General features: G+C 40.1%; 1 protein-coding gene across 1 annotated transcript in view; it reads right to left on the bottom strand.

Annotated features, from left to right (window-relative positions):
- Positions 1-7,287: 7,287 nt before the first annotated feature.
- musk (muscle, skeletal, receptor tyrosine kinase) overlaps positions 7,288-19,307 on the bottom strand; it is a 35,502-nt gene continuing 23,482 nt past the window's right edge. Inside the window, exons 13-17 of the mRNA XM_085793844.1 lie at positions 15,850-16,024; positions 14,015-14,201; positions 13,315-13,506; positions 11,256-11,404; positions 7,288-8,461 (exon numbers count right to left, since the gene is read on the bottom strand). Of these exons, the coding sequence (XP_085649970.1) occupies positions 7,758-8,461; positions 11,256-11,404; positions 13,315-13,506; positions 14,015-14,201; positions 15,850-16,024 (1,407 nt within the window). The 3' untranslated portion in view covers positions 7,288-7,757. The remainder of the gene's footprint in view (positions 8,462-11,255; positions 11,405-13,314; positions 13,507-14,014; positions 14,202-15,849; positions 16,025-19,307) is intronic.

Genomic DNA, 19,307 nt, shown 5'->3' with positions numbered 1-19,307 from the left:
TTGTTGTTGTTGTTGTTGTTGTTGTTGTTGTTGTTGTTGTTGTTGTTGTTGTTGTTGTTGTTGTTGTTGTTGTTGTTGTTGTTGTTGTTGTTGTTGTTGTTAAAATAGTTTCATCAACACTGTCATGTAAATTATGAATAGAACTGAGGGTCTCATTTTAGCTTTCATGTTTAGCCTTGATGTGGTTGCTCCTTTCTGTTATCCTACTGTGTTTTTGTTTCCATGACATCTGAAAAGTCAGTAACAGGCAAACAGGGGGTCACAGACTGACACACACTGATAATATGCTCCTACCACATGGAGGGTTTGGGTCTGTGTGTTCCATGTGTTTATATTTTGTAAGTGGAAAATGATTTTTCAGAGTCTCCTTTGGATGACTTTTGTGTGCATGTTAGAGGTGAGAAGAAATGCTTCATGAATTAAGTGTCTGTCTAGGTGGTCTGTTTGGACTTGGCTCACTTAATACACACACCAGAAAACATTTGCATTTTTGTCCCTTCATGGAATTAAGCAGTGAATGCTACCAAGTACCAGATAAGGTTAACTTCTTACAGCTAGCTAGAAACAAAAACAAAAAAAAGGAGTTTGATGAAACCAGACCAGGAAAGTTTGGACTTAATCTTCCATTACAATTTGTCCTTCTACATTATAACTTAATTATAATGTATGCTGTGTCAATATACATTGCAAAATTAGCTACATTAGCTACCAGATATTTCCTGGCATATATAAGATAATTAGCCTGTTTTATTCAAGAGCAAGGATATTTTTTATTTAATGATTGAAGAAATGAGTTGTGAACACAATAACATTAAAATCATCACTTTTTACAAACAAGTGTTAAATAAGTGTTAAATAAAGCAGAATGTGTTTTACAGTATTCGATTTTTTTTGAAGTAACCACCTTTATGATGACAGCTTTTGACTGGAGGTGTATTTAGCATATCAATACATCTAGCAGCCAATTTAGCATTGATGTTTCTGGTCACCTGCTTAATGTGGACCCAATGCTCACACTCTTTTAGCTCTGCTTTTGGTCTCTGACAACTTAAGAGGGCCCTAGTAGCTGCTAAACACCTAGCTAGCTGCTAACAGCGTCGAGTTATGTTCTGACCCCTAGAATATGGGATAGAGTTGTTTTCTTTACAGCTTTATTCAGTGAAGCAGCTACCCGAAAATGAAGCATAAGAGCAAACAGCAAGACACATGGCGTACAGTTAAAGAACGAGCTGAAACTCGTTATAATTCCCAGGAAAACTAAGGTGACCTGCAGACTCATGTGAAATTCTCTGGAGGATTATGACTGATTGCTATAGCTTTAAGACAGACTTATTGTTTTAATAATACCATTTGATACATGGTGATTCTATAGCCTCTCAAACAACTTGGTAAGTGAGTATTTGATTAAGTATTTCTGATAAAAACAACACTAAATCGTGTCCCTGTATTGCCAGTAAAAACACTGGAACCTAAGTTAGAAAGTGATCACTTTACATTATGTGGACATGAAGCAGACACCACATGAAGTAGCGTGCACTGTACAAGTGCGGTATGTGTTAAGGCTACTAAGAGCAGTCGGGGCCACTATGTGTCATGTGTGACATGAATTAAGCAGGAGACCTAGCAACAGCAGCCAAAAGTTTTTATAGGAAAGAATGTGTGTGTGCGCGTTTGTGTGTGTTATGTTTATTGTTCCACAGCTTTTGAGTGCTAGCCTCCAGTTGACTGATATATGTCGACCTATTTCCTGTGACTCCCTGAATGGCCCAATCAGAGCCACTGCAGCCATGCAGGAAATTCCTCTGTGCTGTCGCTGAGTGAGTGGGATGTCACATCTTCATCCCACCATAGATTGCTGACTGACAAATAAGTCCCTGTGGTCAAATGTGCCACTGCATGTATGGCAGTTAGGCTACAGCCCATGGTTTGAGTGGACAGTATCAGCAATCTTGTTGCCAACAAAATTCATAACGCATGGAAAAGTCAACAAGACATAAAAAGCTAAGCTTCTAACATGTCAAGGTAACTGGGAATCACAGCACCTCTAATGCATCATAAAAAACATCAACTCTACTTTCCAACTCCCTCTCAAGCATTATCAAATTTCTGTTCAGTAAAGATGTTCTGAAGAAAAAGAGATTATCTTGACAAAACAGGAAGCGATTTTTCAGGGCAGTTATAATCTCTGGTCACCAAACATTGAGAGCTGCTATAGCAAGTTGGCAGGAAGGTTACAGAGTCCATTCAGATAAACCTTTTGTTTGGAGAAGGGACAATCGACTAATTCACCGTGAATGAGTGCTGGTTACGCAGTATCTGCAGCTGGTTGTGTGATACATTTGAACGAAAACATTGCAAAAACAGCGCAGATGGAGACAGGGAGAAGGAACTGACTGCAAACACAGATAAGAAAAGGAACATTGGTGACAGACAGTGGGGAAAGCAACGGCAGAGCAACAAGAGAGGGAGAGAAGGTGGTGAGAAAATGAAAGACTGAAGTGACTGCTGTTGTTGAAATGTTTGGTAAATCATTTGGTGGTAACAAATAGGCTACAATAACTTATTAATAATGTGTTAATTACATAAATGAAAAAAACATATATTACTTGGAACTGAATGAAAACTCACTTTCATGGTATTGTTTTTTAATTGAAATTACGCATTAAAAATAAAGCATTACATCTGTATTATTCATGTCATAGAAACAGCTCAGACTTTAGGCACCTAAAGGACTCTCTGACCATAAGAAACAAGATTCTCCATTATGATTAAACCTTTTTTGAGCAGTTTGGCCTCCGCCCATCACCTGTCCACTACACCCCAGTGGTCATGTATGGTTGAGGAAGGGACTGGGAGAGTGGTCAGGGCCGAGGGAAATCTCAGGCTAAGATGTCCCTCTGTGAAAACCTCAAACCTCAAATTCTCAAATTGGTGCAAAAGGTCACTTCCCCACAGAGCAATGACCCCAAGAGCCCTGAGCTGGACCCAATCAAACCTCTCTGGAGAGACCTGAAAATAGCAGTCCACAGAAGGTCCCCATTCAACCTGACAGAGCCTGAGAGGATCTGCACGGTGGAAGATCCCAAATCCAGATGTGCAAGGCTTGTTACGTCATACCAAAGACTTGAGGCTGTAACTGTGGCCAATGGTGCTTCAACTAAGTGCTGAGAAAGGGCTCTAAAAACTTACATCCATGGGATTTTAAATGTTCTCTGTTTTTAATAAATGTGCAAAAAAAAAAAGAAAAATCCATTAAATTGTGTTTTTTTAGTATTAACCCACACACTGAAGTGGGACACAGTGGGATGACACATCATAGAAAACAACAATATTGTTAGTCATGCACCCTCTTTTGCAGCTGTACTGTAGCTCACCCCTCTGATCCCCCTTGTGGTGAGTCATAACACTGCAGCATCCACATGTTAAAGCGCTTGGTGTACTTTTTTGGGTGGGTGGGAGTGAGAGCCTGTGATGGAACATAATAGTGGAGACTTGTGATTGAATAAACAGAGAGAAACAGGCATTTAAAACAGATTATAGTTGAGGGTCAGAGCAACAGAGAGGTCTATAGCTGAGTTGAAAATTAACCAAAGATTTCTCCATTGAAATTAATAAATACATAGATATCAATAACTAATTGCCTGCAGTGATTGTTCATGTCGCTGTCCGTGCCTGTCAGACCCACTGTTTGGTTAATCTGGCTCTGAGACCTTCAGGGTACGTGTCATTTGCTGTGGGTATGTTTGTGGATGTGGTTTTGTGTTACTGCTGTTCCACACTCTCACCATAAAGCCACATCGGGAACAGCAGCTTAGGTGGAGCCACAATCCTCCATTTTCTTTTCTTTTTTTTCTTTTTTTTTGGCAGCCAGTCACATGTCTGCACAATGACTGATGATGGCACAATGTAACCAGGTCCTGAGGGTGGTCAGTGTGTGAGTTTATCTAAAACATACTGTAACTGCCCAGCTGGCTGTTTTAAATGATGAGGCCTACAACATTTTAATGAGCTGTTAGCACAAAAGTTTTGTTCACTGAAAACATTTAGGTATAGAATGTGTTTTGTTTTGTTTTGTTTTTCAAAAATTAAATTTACTTCATTGAATGTGAATCCACAAGATCCTCTCAAATTGACTAGAATATAATGAGCCTATGGGAGGTCCTTCTTTCCACTGAAGACCACTGATTGCAAATTGGCTATTCCAGTCTCACGTTGGAGAATGAATTCAGTATCTGAATAATGTGGTCTTGCATTTCATAATGTTTCAAAAATCCTAACTTTTAGTCCCCTGTGAATAAACCTTTAAAAGGTCCTTCCCATTCCCATTGTCCTTCAAAGATGTACAACTGTTAAGGATAGACTCTTTACAATGAGAAATGATTTCAGTGTGAAACATTTGTGGACTGTCATTTTGACAATATTGTTTTTGACCACAGATGCATGCATAATGGCCGATGGCTCCCATTGGTGATTAATAGAAAACGATGTGCTAACTTGTTGAAACTGGCCTGCTCCGAAATTAGTGCTTGTCCATGTCATTCAAAATCCGAAGTTAAATCACATCATGTGTTGTGTGTTGTTTTCTTTTTTATTTTCTAGTTTTGTTTTGTTTTGTTTTGTTTTCAGGGACACATGTTGTGTTCGTCCACTCCTCTTTGACTTTGAGACCAGACTTGAAACACAGATATGTTTAATAATTATGTTTATTTGCAAGCAATACAAAGAGATGTCATACTTGTGAATGTGTGGTCAAAATTGTATAATTTATGTAACAAATAACAAATGTCACACCATATTTAAAAAGAAATGAAACATGTAAGTCATCTAAAGGCAATATGACAACATCAATATGTTCTCTCGTTTGATATCATTCTCTTAATTAAAGACATTCACCAAACAAATTAAAAGGAAACTTTGTGTAATCCGCATGATAAAAATGACTGATGACACTACAGAGCTTGTTGATGTACTGCGTCATAATACATTAATCAAATTGAACACAGCTGAAATCAGACCAAAGTTTAATGTGTAAGAGAGGAGTCCTCTATTTGTGAGAGCCAATTAGTAATGTAGTCATCCAGAGGGATATATTTAGTCATTCAGAATGAGAGCATTATATCACCTCTAGAACAGCTTGGCCATTTTTCACTCACTAAAGACTCTATCTTAAGGAACGGAAATTAATCTGATTAATTAAATTCTGTATAAAATTATAAAAAATAAATGTGTGTGGGAGACTTATGGGTGATAATGATGCAAGTTGGAAGAATTCATTTATAAATTTAAAACTAATTTCACCCATGGCTGTTGTAATTTTCTTAAATCAAAGACTGACTGTGTTTTCAAAGACTCAAAAAAAGTGTCAATAACAACAAAAAGACAGAAATCAAGAAGAAGAAGAAGAAGAAGAAATAAAATACATATACATATATACTGTATATTCAGAGGAGGCCAGATATCTTATATCATTATTGGACAGGACGGAAAACAATGCTTGAACAGAGGATGTCCTCCATAACCAATCAACAACCAGAATACAATATCACCAATGATAATTTCCATATCTTTTCTACTACTGTATTGTATAGGAGTGTGATGAATGGTAATACAGTTGATAATTTCACACAGAAGATGTAGAGTTTAACTCTACTGGTGCAGCCTCACTGCCTCACTGTCCAGGCTGAACCAATGGGAGATGTGTGGTAGCATGGTTGGGTAGCAATATGTTAAAATATTTGCAATATAAGAAGAATATTCATTTGGTTGTTGTCGTCAACTCCTCCTTTCCCTCTGAAGAACATCAATGATGATTTTTTTTGTCATTTTTGTAACCAACATATCAGATTTTTATTTTCAGCCTCCCATATGTGCCATGCATTTTGAAATCCCAAATTATTTATCTTTTGAATGATTCTTTTTTCATCCCAATGGTGCCTTTGTTTTCCTGTTTTATTTTTTAATTCAACATGAAGACATAGGTTAGTTCTTGCCCTGTCCTCCCTTAAGTCACCAACTGCCTCTGGTATATACTGTACATATCGAGAATGCCCAAAAATGGAATAGCAACTTTTCTATAAAAACAATCAACAGCATTGGTTTAAAGTGATTGTGTGCCACTGTGGAATTTGCTAGAGGCAACTATAACAAGCAAAAAATGTAGTTACTATGAAGCATTAACCATTGTTTCCACTCACTTTCTAACCCTAATGTTGACTCAGCAGATCATTTGTAACATCTTGGCAGCTCAAAATAAAGAAAAGAAAAAACAAAGTACAACTCTACAAGCAATGGATGAAACACAACATTTTTAAATAGTTTATAGAGTCTGCATGGTTAGTGGCTTCAAGTCTTCAAAGGTTAAAGCAGATATCATCGGCACGGCCGTTTCGGCTAATGCTGTGTTCAAGGCAGGCTTTTGAAACCGTAAGTTACAGCTTCAAGTCACAACTACGACTTGGTAGCGTTCCAGGTAACCCGTAGCTCGTGTTTTTACCGTCCTGTTGTCTGTGAAAGTTCCCTATAACGGCCACTCGTAACTTCCGACCCGTGAACTCGTACTGGTATGACTTCACAGGAAGGAAAAACACAAAGTACGAGTTTCCTTGAACGCACCATGAGTTAGCAGCCCCCGCCCTTGTCAGGCATCAATTGGTCCTCGTGCTACGTCACCACATTCACGCGCATCCCTTGGCTGCACACACAGCCCTTCATGCCGTTCTCTCCCCTCATTGGATAACACTTGTATCCCACAAGGAAAATTTTCTCCTCGGGTTACAGCAGAGCAGAGTGACGGAGAGACTCGTGTTTAGGCTGAAATACTTCATGTAAGTGATTGCTGACGGAAAATAGGACTATTTAGGACTTATATTAACAAAAACATTCCACTGATATCTGCTTTAAGGCTCTGGGGTCAGGTTAAAGTCTGTTCATGTGCTGGAGAAGAGAGAAGACTAGTAAATGGTTTGGCTGTTCATGGGTGTGAAATTGAAGATGAAAACTATTGTAGAACCTGTTAAAGATGACTTTTGATGCAGATAAAACCTGCTCAAAAAGTCACTAAATCACTGGATGTCCTTTATCTGTTTGCTTCATTCTTACTCTCTGAGTTCACAACTGTCATTCAAATTATTCAGATCCCCCCCCCCAAAATGTTCTCATTTACATGTTTTTCTTTGTCTGTTGTAAGACTGTAGAAAAAATATAGTGACTGAAACACAGCCCATCAAGACTGTCAACCAGCAGTCACTTCCGAGGTGGTGCTGCTAAAATCACCAGACATTCAAGTTCAAGGCTGTGCTGAGATTTCAGCTTTATTTACTGGCAACACGATCACTCAGAGAGAAAAAAAGAGACAAAAAAGCTTTATCTTGTTTTGTTTCAAAGCGTACAGACTCCGTCTAAGCAACAAAAAGGGCAATCCTGGTGACTCTATGGGGAGTTGTTAAGGTTTTTCCAAAGAAGTTACTAGATCTGTTGTCAGACGTTTATTTAGAAGAAAGAGAAACTAATTTTGAAAGAGCAACAGCAAGGGAGAAAAATCCAATACTCTGACAGCCAATAGTTAAACTCAGTTGGTCGGTCACTCACTCACTCAAAGGAAACTGGGTGATAACAAAGACTGGAGTCACTAGAGTTTTCAGCGTATGCTCAGGCTCAGTGTCAGAGTTCATTTAAAATATAGAGGCACTAAATCACTACATAACTCATTGATTTTCTTGCAGAAAGATGGATGTGTTTTTTGGGGGAAATGTCCATGATTAGCAGTCATCCTCAGTCTCAGCTTCATTGATGCTGAGGGTGTTCTGATGCATACGCTCCAGTATCCGATGTATACTGCTGAAGCTGGGCCTGTCTGATGGGTGCGTGCTCCAACAAAGCCTCATCAGATTGTACAGCTCCAGGGGACAGTGCTCAGGGCAGGAGAGGATGTGGCCGTCTCTCACATAGTATATAACCTCTTCATGACCCATACCGTAATATGGCTGCATCCCGTGGGAGAAAATCTCCCACAACACCACACCGTAAGCCCACACGTCCGATTCGGTGGTGTAGCGGTTGTAGAAGATAGACTCTGGGGGCATCCAGCGAATGGGGATGGCATCGTTCTCATTGGCTTTGTAATAATCAGCGGAGTAGATGTTCCTGGAGAGGCCGAAGTCTGCGATCTTCACCACCATTTCCTCTCCTACCAAGCAGTTCCGTGTTGCCAGGTCGCGATGGACAAACTTGCGCTCCGATAGGTAGGCCATTCCTCCGGCGATCTGCTTGGAAATTGACAGCTGCTCGGTGCAGGAGAGAGGGCCCGCCTCCGCCTCGGACGAGAAGCTGCGACCCGATAGGCTGGCGCGGCTCAGGGTGTGCACCGATTGGTTTGGAGAGCGACGCCGCAGGAACTCGTTGAGGTCGCCGTTGGCCATGTACTCAAACATCAGACACATGGGTTTCCCCACTGCACACACACCTGGAGGAGAGGACACACAGGTGAGTTTACTTGATGCTCTATGATGCACTGAATTGAAAGTTTTGGCTTGTGTGCTGTGCATTTTCCTACCACAGAGGTTTGAGAGAACAAGCACACATAGAACCACATAAACACACCAGTGACATCATTAAATCACACATGTACAATGAGTTCATTCACTATAAAGGGTAAATATATATTTAGGCCAGACATAAACAGGTTAAAAACCCTCACGATGTCTACATGCTCATAAATATACTCTCATGCATAGAGGATGTACAGTCTGACATTAGTAGCCTATAAGTAAATTAACCATGTGTTCTGGGCTTGTGGAGCAATACGGCATTTTACAGAGAATTTCTAAAGTTGGGAAAGTTATGTGGCTGCACTTCTTATGAATCTCCGTGATTACTCACAACAACATCCTTTAGCTTTCCCGAAACCTATAACGTTGTGTTTATTTGGCTGCTTGCACAACTAAACAACAATGTTTTGATATATTATTTAAAAAAAAAAAAAAATCATGAAACTTTCTTACCTCTTACCTCTGCAAGGTTTACGCTGACAAAATTCATTCTACTTTACTTACTACTTATTTACTTAAAGCCTATAAAAGAGTGGCTGTCTGTTTATTTATGCATTCCTGTAAATGCCTTTTGCAATGTGGAGCAGTTAGAGGAATTAGAGCACACACTGTTACAGTAAGACTGTGCAGAGCCCCAGCAGCCATGCATAAGTTGTGGAGATGCCATACGTCTAACCTGGCATTTGTAAGGATAACACAGACTTCAGTACTTTACTGCTTTGTGGAAAAATTTATAACAAGTGACCAGTTTGCCAAGAAGAACAGAAATGCCCCCACTGGAGTCAGACAGTAGTTTCAGTTTCTTTTCTTGCAGCCAGCAGTTTGAAGCACTGCAGATCTTGTCTGTGTTCTTTCCAATTTAGTGCAGGACTAGTGCACTTCATGCGGTCAAAGCAATAAAATGTATTGAGTCATAATGACCACGATCATAATTTTGATTGATTGTATTTCATTGCTTCTGTTTCTGTGTGAAACATGAATCAGAACCTTAGTGACCTGCCAATAAGCAGCCCAGTCACAACAAACTCTCAAAGTCAACTCGCACACACTGAACTGCGTTTTAATTCCTCGTGGAAATCCCAAAGTTCCCCCAAAAATACCAAATATGTCTGGCTGGATTTGTGGAAATATTCATAAAGTGATATTATGAATGTTCACAACCAATGCAACTGCGCAGCATTTAGAAACTCAGAATGAATGGTCTGAATGTTTGACTGCGTAAACATCATTAAACTTCAATGAACAGCTGGAACAAATAAATGAAATGTATCATTCCTTATTGTGGTGTTCTAACAAGCATCAGTCAGCAAGGCGCTGCACATTCACATTTGGTTTTACTGGAATCTGGGGAGTTTTTTTATTTTATTATTGTAACTGTCTCTATGTCCAAATCTGTGACCAGAACATGCAAACAAGGAAGCAGAGGCTTAGGGGTCATGTACAGTTAGTTCATGTCCTGTGTGTCATGGAGGACAAGCTCTGATTACTGCTCCCTGGGTTAGGGGGCTGTAATCTAACAGTAATAATGATAATGTTTCACTCCATCGCTAAATATACAGAACAGTGAGGCCCCATCCTGCAACAAAGTCGTGACATCCAGACATATGGTGTCTCTACTTTTGACACATATGTTATGGATGGTGCATATATTTTTACACATGATTTGTGGTGTATTATTAGCCCAGAGGTTAACTGAAGGTTAACTAAATAATCTAATCAACTCGTTTCATGTGCACCTGAGACGTTGGCGTCAGTGTGCCACTCTGCAGAAATGAATGTCACTCAAAACTTTACACTTACACTTAAAAAAAATACATACATTCCACAACCACTGGAGCAGTAAAATGGACCAAAGTAAATAAACAATCTTTTGACCAATGGCTGTGTTTGCTGACTGACAGTGATAAATAGAGTACATTGAATCTCTAAATTTCACATTTGCATGCAAGCTGCTTGTATTAGATTAGATAGGCTGTATTAGTGTAGATAAACTTTAATAGAGGACATTTGTTTTACTCAGGGCAACAAAGGCATTTTAGTTGTCAAGCAACACTTGTTTATCGCCAAATAGTCCTGTGAGAGCTCTGGTGGTTTTGTAGTACTACATTGAAAAAGATCTTTTTTTTTATTCAGGAGAATTGCAGCCTGTGTCGGCACTGGGACCTGAAAAAAAAAAGGCCAATACTGTATGTTCCTATGATTTGCTTCTGCTGGCCAAACCTTTGCATCTTTTACCAATATACAGTATACATGCTGAATTGCCCTGAATAAAAACAAAAAACAATCAGAATTCACATTAAAAAAGAAAAAACAATGTGCCCCTTGAACATTCAGAGGGGTTTGATTTTATGTATTGAGTGACTTTGATCATTTTGTTTCAATGAAGTGCTGAAGGTGATGCAGATAACAGCTGAAAGATGCATTTAGACAGCTCTTTGTGTTGTGTATTAATGTTTGATTTGATGGCAAGCGCAACATAATGTTCACTGCACTTTATGTCCTTTAATCTGCATTGTTTTGTCTTAGTCTTAGTAGCTAATAATGATTCTTTTCCTTCCCTCTTTGTGTGTTTTGACATCTGTTATTGCACTTTCTTTCTCCTTCAAGCAAACAAACAACTCCAGCTGTGAGTTCAGCTCCTTCAGTAGTCTTCTTTTGACCTGCACACGCTGTTTCTCACACAAACCGACACACAAGTAGCACACCAACCTAGGAGTCTCACGATGTTGGGATGGTCGAACTCGGCCATGAGCGCTGCCTCTCTCTGGAAGTCATTCTGCATGTCGGCCGAGGCTTCCTCCTTCAGCATCTTCACTGCCACCATGGTGAACGACTCCATCGGCAGCAGAGCCGGCGCCCTGCCACACACACAGAACAGAGAACTTGAGCACTGTAAAGAGTTAAATGTGGCATACTGTGCATTTTAGAATGGTGGGGCTTTTAGTGATGCATTAACCAGACTTCTGTCAGTCACCATATGTTTTGAATGCGTCTCCCAACAAGCAGCCTATTATAACAGCACGCCACTGTATTATTGCAGTGTTCTATAAATGTCAGCCACTTGAAGGGAAACACATCCACATGCATACATTCACACAACAACTTCCTGTGTTGCTCCCTATGGGGCAAACAAAAGTCAACATGTTTCTCAGTACCGATTTTATATAGTTAATACACACACATATGGAAACACTCACTCGCTGGCACACACATGCGCTCACACAAAAATTAGAGATACTACAGATTGAAGCCCATCTGTCGAGGAAGAAGTTATGTACTCCTTGGGTCTATTTTGGTCTTTGAATGTTGTGTGTCTGTGAATGTGCACAACCAAACACATGTGCTGCCTGGGCCTCTACATGGTTGTTTCTCTGTCCTCTTGAGTGCTTGTGCATACAAGAAAACTGTCATTTGTTTATATCTGTCTTTTATTTGGTCATGTATGCAGGTATAACTCTGTATGTCTGTGTTTGTGAGGCCAAATTTGAGTTTTTTAAAATATTTTTGTCAGTTCTCACTTCACTGAAGCACCTCAAACTCCAAGATTATGATTAAAGTTAGAAGTAGGCTTTTACTCTAGCAGGTGGCATGTAGTATACATTATATTACATCAACGCCCTTGAATGAATGTGTGTGTGTATGAAAGACTGCTAGAGTGTGTGTTGTATTCCCAGGGGTGTCTGTACCTCAACATTCCAGTTTTCACTTGAGGATTACCAGCATGCCAGAAGGACATCCCACAAACCTGATTTGCTACACGCTACTGTGCTACTGTTAAAATGCCACCCACTACTGTGTGTGTGTGTGTGTGTGTGTGTGTGTGTAGGACTTGGCTGTGTGCACACAGTTTATGGCATCATGGACAATTAATGACTGTTTGTTGGCAGCTGTAAAGTCAACAAGAAACTCTCATTCTGTCCTGTATGAGTCATCAAATTAAAAGTATATGGTCTTCTTTGAAAACCGGTCACAAAAGTTATCTCTGTACAGCAAATATATATATATTTTAATGATAATAATAATTTACAAAGGGTATTTGTTTATATAAAGTAAATCAAGATTACTGCTCTTTATAGGACTCTTCTCTTGGAGGCAGCTTACCCCTCCTGTGTGAAAACCTTTAGTTTTCTAGTTTCTCGTGACAGTCAAGGGTCCATCAGGGACTTACAGAGATGAGAGTTCAGTGAGGCTTGAATAGGAGATCAGTTCTGATAGAGCTGAGTCTCACAAGATTAAAAAAAAAAAAAAAAACTTGCATCACATCCACTTCCAATTATCTATTGGCTGCTGTTGTTATAAATCATGGATCTATTGGCTCTCTGTTATTATGAAGTGCTTAGAACCTTTCAAGCCCAAAATATATACTGTGAAAAAAAATTGCAGGAAATATTTTTTTCTGCTTTTTATTAGTCCACCAACTACAGTATATGACCCAGGTCTGGTATTTAGTGTGATTATAGAGATTAGTTGTGTGTGTTGCTGTGGACGGGGTCAGCCTGCAGTGTAAGTGACACCGGCAGCAGCTCTCCTTGTGACTTTGTGAATGACGCAGCAGTTCTCAGAATGACCGGTGGCCTTGTTTAGCCACTTCAACCTCCCATCCCATCTCACCCTACTCACTGCCTGCTCTCTGATTTCTGCCTCACCCTTCTCTCATGTTACCCCATGACATGATATGGCAGTATTAAATTGTGGAGTGGCTCTTTTTGCTTCTCTCATCCTCAAACACATTCACTTCTTCTATTCCTCTATCTTGTCCCCTCCTCACCTGGCTTGGAAGACCCGTCCAAAGGCCCCCTCTCCGATATCTCTAACATATTGGATATTATTCCGTGGGTACTCGAGGGCCAGCAGCTTTGAGTTGAGCAGCAAGGGAACCCTCTGGTACATGGGGTTAGGGTGCAGTCGGTCCAGCAGGAGCTCTGATGGGAGAGCGCTCAGCGTGGGAGTCTCCATCACTCTGTCGAGAGAAAGAAGGTGAGTGAGGAATAGACAGGTGCATTAAAAGTTTCGGTAACACTTTACTTGAATAGGTATTCATAAGATTGACATAAAACTGTCATAACCATGACATAACAGCTGTCATAAACATCAATGAATACTTATGACAGCTGTCGTTAAGTGTCATTCGGTAAGTTATGACACTTTTGATGCAAAGTTGACATTATTTGAGATGTCCTTGTTATGAGAACTTGACATAATTTTTAAAGTTTGGCAATTAGGTCTGCTATGACAGTTTAAATTGTCTTTATGTCAAGTTGTCAGAACAAAAACATCTCAAACAATGTCAACTTTGCATTAAAAGTGTCATAACTTACCGAATGACACTTAACCACAGCTGTCATAAATTCATTGATGTTTATGACAGGTGTCATGTCATGGTTATGACAGTGTTATGTCAATCTTATGAATACCTATTCAAGTAAAGTGTTACCAAACGTTCTTGCATCCTGTCTTTGTTTTTCTACCTCTTGCGGTTTCTCCACTGCTTCCTCCGTCTGTAGCAGGCAAGGATGATGATGGTGAGGAAGATCGCAGCCGCAATCGCTGCCAGTATGATAACGATGACAGACATGGAGTAAGCTGGTGATGAGATAGTGGTGGTGGGAGGGAGACGAGGAGGCTGGCGGGGGCCCTCTGACTCTGGCTTCATCACTGCACACAGAGTCAACATCAAGGTGATATGCTGTGCTTCTATATACTATAAAACAAAAATCTCAATTAACTTATCAATGTAGACAAATCAATACTCATTTCATTATCATATTTGAAGTTAAAGGATGTTAATTAAACCATGATCTGGGTGAATACTCAATTCTGATTGGCTGCAGGGTGTCCATTAAAAAGTGGCAATGTAAACCCACAAAGACGTTCCGGTCAAATTGCCTGATGATGGATCTAAATATTATTACACTGGCGTAAACGCTAGTTGGTAACCATGGCAACATAGATTCAGAGTGTAACAAGTTTTCTCCAGCGACCAGCGCATCATGACCACTGGAGTCTGTAACTCACAAGTGGTGACAAGTGCACTGGCCTTCTTGAATAATACTGTCACGTAACGTTAAGCCGTCATCTCACTTCACCGATCAACTATTAGGCTGCGGCAGATTGGCTGTGGCTCAACGCTGCGGCTGCACAGCAGGTTTCCTTTTTCTCGCCTGCAGATGAGAAATATTAAATAGTCTGCTCAGCTGTGGCTTGGAAAACCTTTGAGGTGTCCAATTAATCAGGAATTAATGGACTTTGTAGAGGCAACCGCCAAGTCGTCCATTAATTCCTGATAATTGGACACCTCAAAGGGCATTATCCCTTACTTAAAGCCAGGATAAGTCTGGGTAATTCAAAAGCGGTACAAAAACATGGTGTTCATGAAGAACAGGAAGAAAGAAGGGCTTTGACAGTCATCTGGTGTTTATTTTATTTATTTACTTGCTCATTACATAATTTATTTTTCTATTGTTTTGTATGAGTTCTTTATGGAAGTGTGGGTATAAACATGTACGTATAGCTATTCAACAGATGATCAATTGGTCACCTTGGTTGGCACTGTATTATTTTCGCATATTCAAAATAATGTCTCCATTCATTCATATTGCAAAATTGATCGTCTTTTTTAATATTTAAAGTTAGCCAGATTTCAATGTGATATTAAGAAAACTGTTAACCCCCTTATATGTCATCTGCCATAATAGAGAGAGAGACACAAGGAGGAAACAATCAGATTCACTTTGAACCCCTTTCATTTAAAATGACACATATAATAACTATAATAACAGTGTGTATTTAATTGATTGTTAGTATTTAATGAGTTTCCACAGAAAGATTTAGCGCTGAATTAACATTAATCCTCAGTTATTTGCATCACTAAAACACATTTGTTTAAATATTTAAAGTTTGTATGAAGTATGTGTACTTTGACTGTCTACATCTAGAGAAATGGCCAAAGGTCTAACTTAAGTTTGGTTGGCACAATTAATAGTTACTGGATTTTTCCCACTTCAGTTCAACCGCAGGAAGAATTCAAATGAGTCAACCTCAGCTTGACTCAACTTGTACAAGAAATGTCAGTTTTATCAAATACTGGGAACAAAAAAAAAACTACAAATATAAAATGTGTATTCTAACAAATTGGAATTAGACATCAAAATACAAAATAGACAATCTGTTCCCCTAGTGAACATTGATCATTTCCACCACTAGTAATGAGGTGTTTCCTGGGGCAAAAGGTGGGTACTCAACATGTTGGCTACTACTGTAGCTAGTGCAGTAATGTGGTATATGACAGGTGTCACAACGATACCTGGTGCTGTGTTGGCCTCCCCACACTCCAGCACGGTGCAGTACTCCCAGCGGATGTTGGGGTTTGAGGTGTAACACCAAGGCTTCTCGCTGATTCCTCCCGGGTTCCTACAATGGTTGTCTGAGTTCTTCAGCTCTGGGACGACGTCCACAGACAGCCGGTGCTGGTGGGGAACCTGCAGGAAAAGACAGGAAAATACAGAGGAGAAAAAACATACGGATCAACGAGGGGAAGAACTCTTGTTGCCTTTTTTTTAAACCATGCTCTAGAGTATTTACAGAAATTGATAAGGAGCACAGAAAAGGGAACAGATGTAAGTACTGCTGTATTTTGGAAAATGAGGCCTATGTTTGTACTCTGGAAAGTTTGCTTCTTCCTATCGTGGTAAGGTGAGGACATCTGGGAGCCATACTATGTCCAGAGGTGTTTTTGAGAAAAACATGTTCTGTTCTGTTGCTGACCCCATGCTCTGGAGTGACGTAAAGAGGAAACAGACTTGACTTGAGGGATCAATTAAGTCTGATCAATATATTTATTGCCTGCATGTTTAGCCTGGAATTTTTACAAGCTTTTTCAAGGATTTAGTTTTTATTTTCAGACAGAAATCGAAACTAAAATGGCTTGCCAAATAATTTTGCACAATCGTCAAAGCCCTGTTCGGGGGCTACAGTAAAGGTTAGAGTTTAATAACCTCAGGTTGTAAAATGCTCAATAATAAGGACATTAGGGGGTTGCAAGTTTGTCTCTAGAATCTAGGGTGCCAACTCAAATACTGAACATCTGGTGTATGTGTGTGTCATGGGCTCTAGTCATCAAAAGAGCAACGATCCAACCCATCCCAAGAGATGTAAAGTTATGGGCTGAAAAGGCTGCGTTCAGCACATGTGCTGCTGAGCAAACTCCTCAGGGTTGATTTCATGAGAAGTCAACCCTCAGGTTGCTAGGAATGCTAGAAACAACAACTCTTGGTACCTAAACAACAAGTGAGGTCGTTTGTCACTGCTGTCCAAAACAATCCATTGACTGTTGGCAAGAGATGGAGTGAAAGTCTCCATTGTCAAGGCAACACACTTTGTACACCCAACCATCTGCCACAGTCCCCTCCCCGCAGATGTTTAGCAGCACTAAAACAATGTCATGTCGCTGCGTATCCACCTTTGCTCCCCTGACAGAGAAGTCAATATTCTAATGACCACAAGAGGTCGCTTTGCAGAGGCAGTTGTCAGTACTTGAATTGGGTGAACTGTATTATTAAAAGGAGCAAATGAACTTTATCAAGACACAGCTACAGTAAGTGACTCAGAGAGACATGATCTGTTTAATTCATTAATAATGTGCCTGACAGTCTGTGCAACATCACTGAGTCAAAGTTTGGCTGCTGTTCCCCTGTATGACTCAGCACAGACCTGGGGCCTCATTTATCAAAGAGCGTGTAAAAGTCCTCTTAAATTTTCAGTACGACGGAAAGGCAAAATGTGCGTACGACCAAAAAATATACACTCTTTTCAGATCTATCAAACTCCGCGTACACACGGCTGCACGGTATTTCCCTTGATAGATCACACCGGACCTGAGAAAAGCGTGGATGAGAACACGCCTCATACCCAGCCCCCTAAACGGCCCCACGCAACCATATGTGGTCAATGCAAATCAGTACGTGCATATTAAGTAGCCATGTGCACTCTGGAAACGTGTGGAATGACGTCAGTGGAAGACGGTGAAGACAACAGACGGACGGAGAGCGGAGAAAGAAGCGGAATTTCTCTGAAAGCGAGATACACGGTAACACGGCAATATCAGTCAGAAACATCATCTTGCATTGAAAGGCTACAATAAAAACAAAAAACTCCCAAATCTAAATGAAACAGAACAGAAAGAAGAATCATATTTATTCTGCCCCTTATTTTAGATTATGTCATAATAATTTAAAGCAGGGTTTCCACTGCCAGTCAGTACTTTGCACCCCTTTCCACTAACCCCCAACTTCCGTTCACTGGAAGACTTTGATTTTCATTTGTGCATAGCTATATATTTTAAAAAAAACAAAAAAAACATTGAAGTCCACCAGCCTGTGACTTTTCCTAAAATGATGTTGGGCAGCACCCATTTTTGTTAAATACAATAAATATTATTCACACAAAAAATATCGATCATGTTTTCTCATTTGCTTTGATTTGCGCCGACATTATTGGGCTTGCTGCTTGCTTGTGTCTGTCCAGTCTGGCTACGTAACACACGCACATCGCAGAAATTATTTTCCAGACTGGACAGACGGGTTGTGGAAGAGTTGTAGCCTACATGCAGGGAAAAATATCAATATGATATCAAAAGAAAACGAAATTCGTTTTATAAAGCCAGTATTTAGGAGCAAACTAGTGTAAATGCACAGGGGAAAATTCTGAGTTGCTGTGCTTTTCATGTAAAGTGCCGACGTCAACACGTGTGCGGTGGTGGTGGTGGTGGTGGTGGGGGGGGGTGGTCATCATCACCACCACTTGCTACTTCAAACAGTGTCCGCGCTCCTCTCTCCCTCGCACACTGCAGTTCTCTGACTCTGCAGCGGCGTCGCCAATTCCTCTTGTTCTTCAAAAAGCGTGTAAATGCCGGTACGCCATGGTCGGACTGGTCGTAAATTTTTGCACTTACTCCCGACGAGTTTTGGTTTGATAGATCCCAAATTAGGCGGAGAAAAGTGCGTACGCACAAAATGGGGGAAAGAGCGTGTAAAAAAGCTGTATCCACAATGATAAATGAGGCCCCTGAACTCAACACATGTGTATGTGCTGTCACCTCACTTTTTGCGCTGTCATGCTTATTTACATTACGCACACTTGGATTTTGATGAAGCAGGTTGAAAATGCATTATATATATATTATATATAAGCGGTACATGCTGCATTCCCACTTCCTGATGTCACACTAATCCTGACTGTGATACAGAAAATGCATTTTTCACAGTGGAGCTGCAACTGACAGTTTGTTAAACCATGCTCCTCTTAGTCACTGCTGCTGTCACGCTTTCCATTCTCACACAGTTTACAGTGATGGCAGATTTAGCTTCAAATTCTTAGTTGTTTTTTTGACAGTGTGGCTGCTTCATGTCAGACAGGCCACTCATTTCTATAGTGTGAAGAATTGATCCATGACATTGTGCTAAAAGACGTAGAGAGGCTATTTATGTTTTTTGAGATGTTATCTTACTGTGTTCAAAACCCATATAGAGCGCTTTTGTTTATAGCATTGTTTACATTTGTTATATAATTCACTTTGAAAGACTATATTTGGTACCGCTTTTGTACAGCTGCCAGTTTGCAAATATAGCATGGATTAATGATTTTTACAGGTTCAGTAACAATACATTTCAATGATAACAATATAAACACAACAGAAGCAGGTTGCTGCACATTACAGACTGAATCACTAAATGTCTTCTAAGATATAACTCAGTAATCTTGTCA

This window comes from Trachurus japonicus, chromosome 12 (assembly GCF_045865225.1).
Source record: "Trachurus japonicus isolate A0001 chromosome 12, Traja_1.0".
Classification (NCBI taxonomy): Eukaryota; Metazoa; Chordata; class Actinopteri; order Carangiformes; family Carangidae; genus Trachurus; species Trachurus japonicus.
Note: the sequence above shows the minus strand (reverse complement) of the source record. Positions and strands in the feature narration are given on the sequence as shown.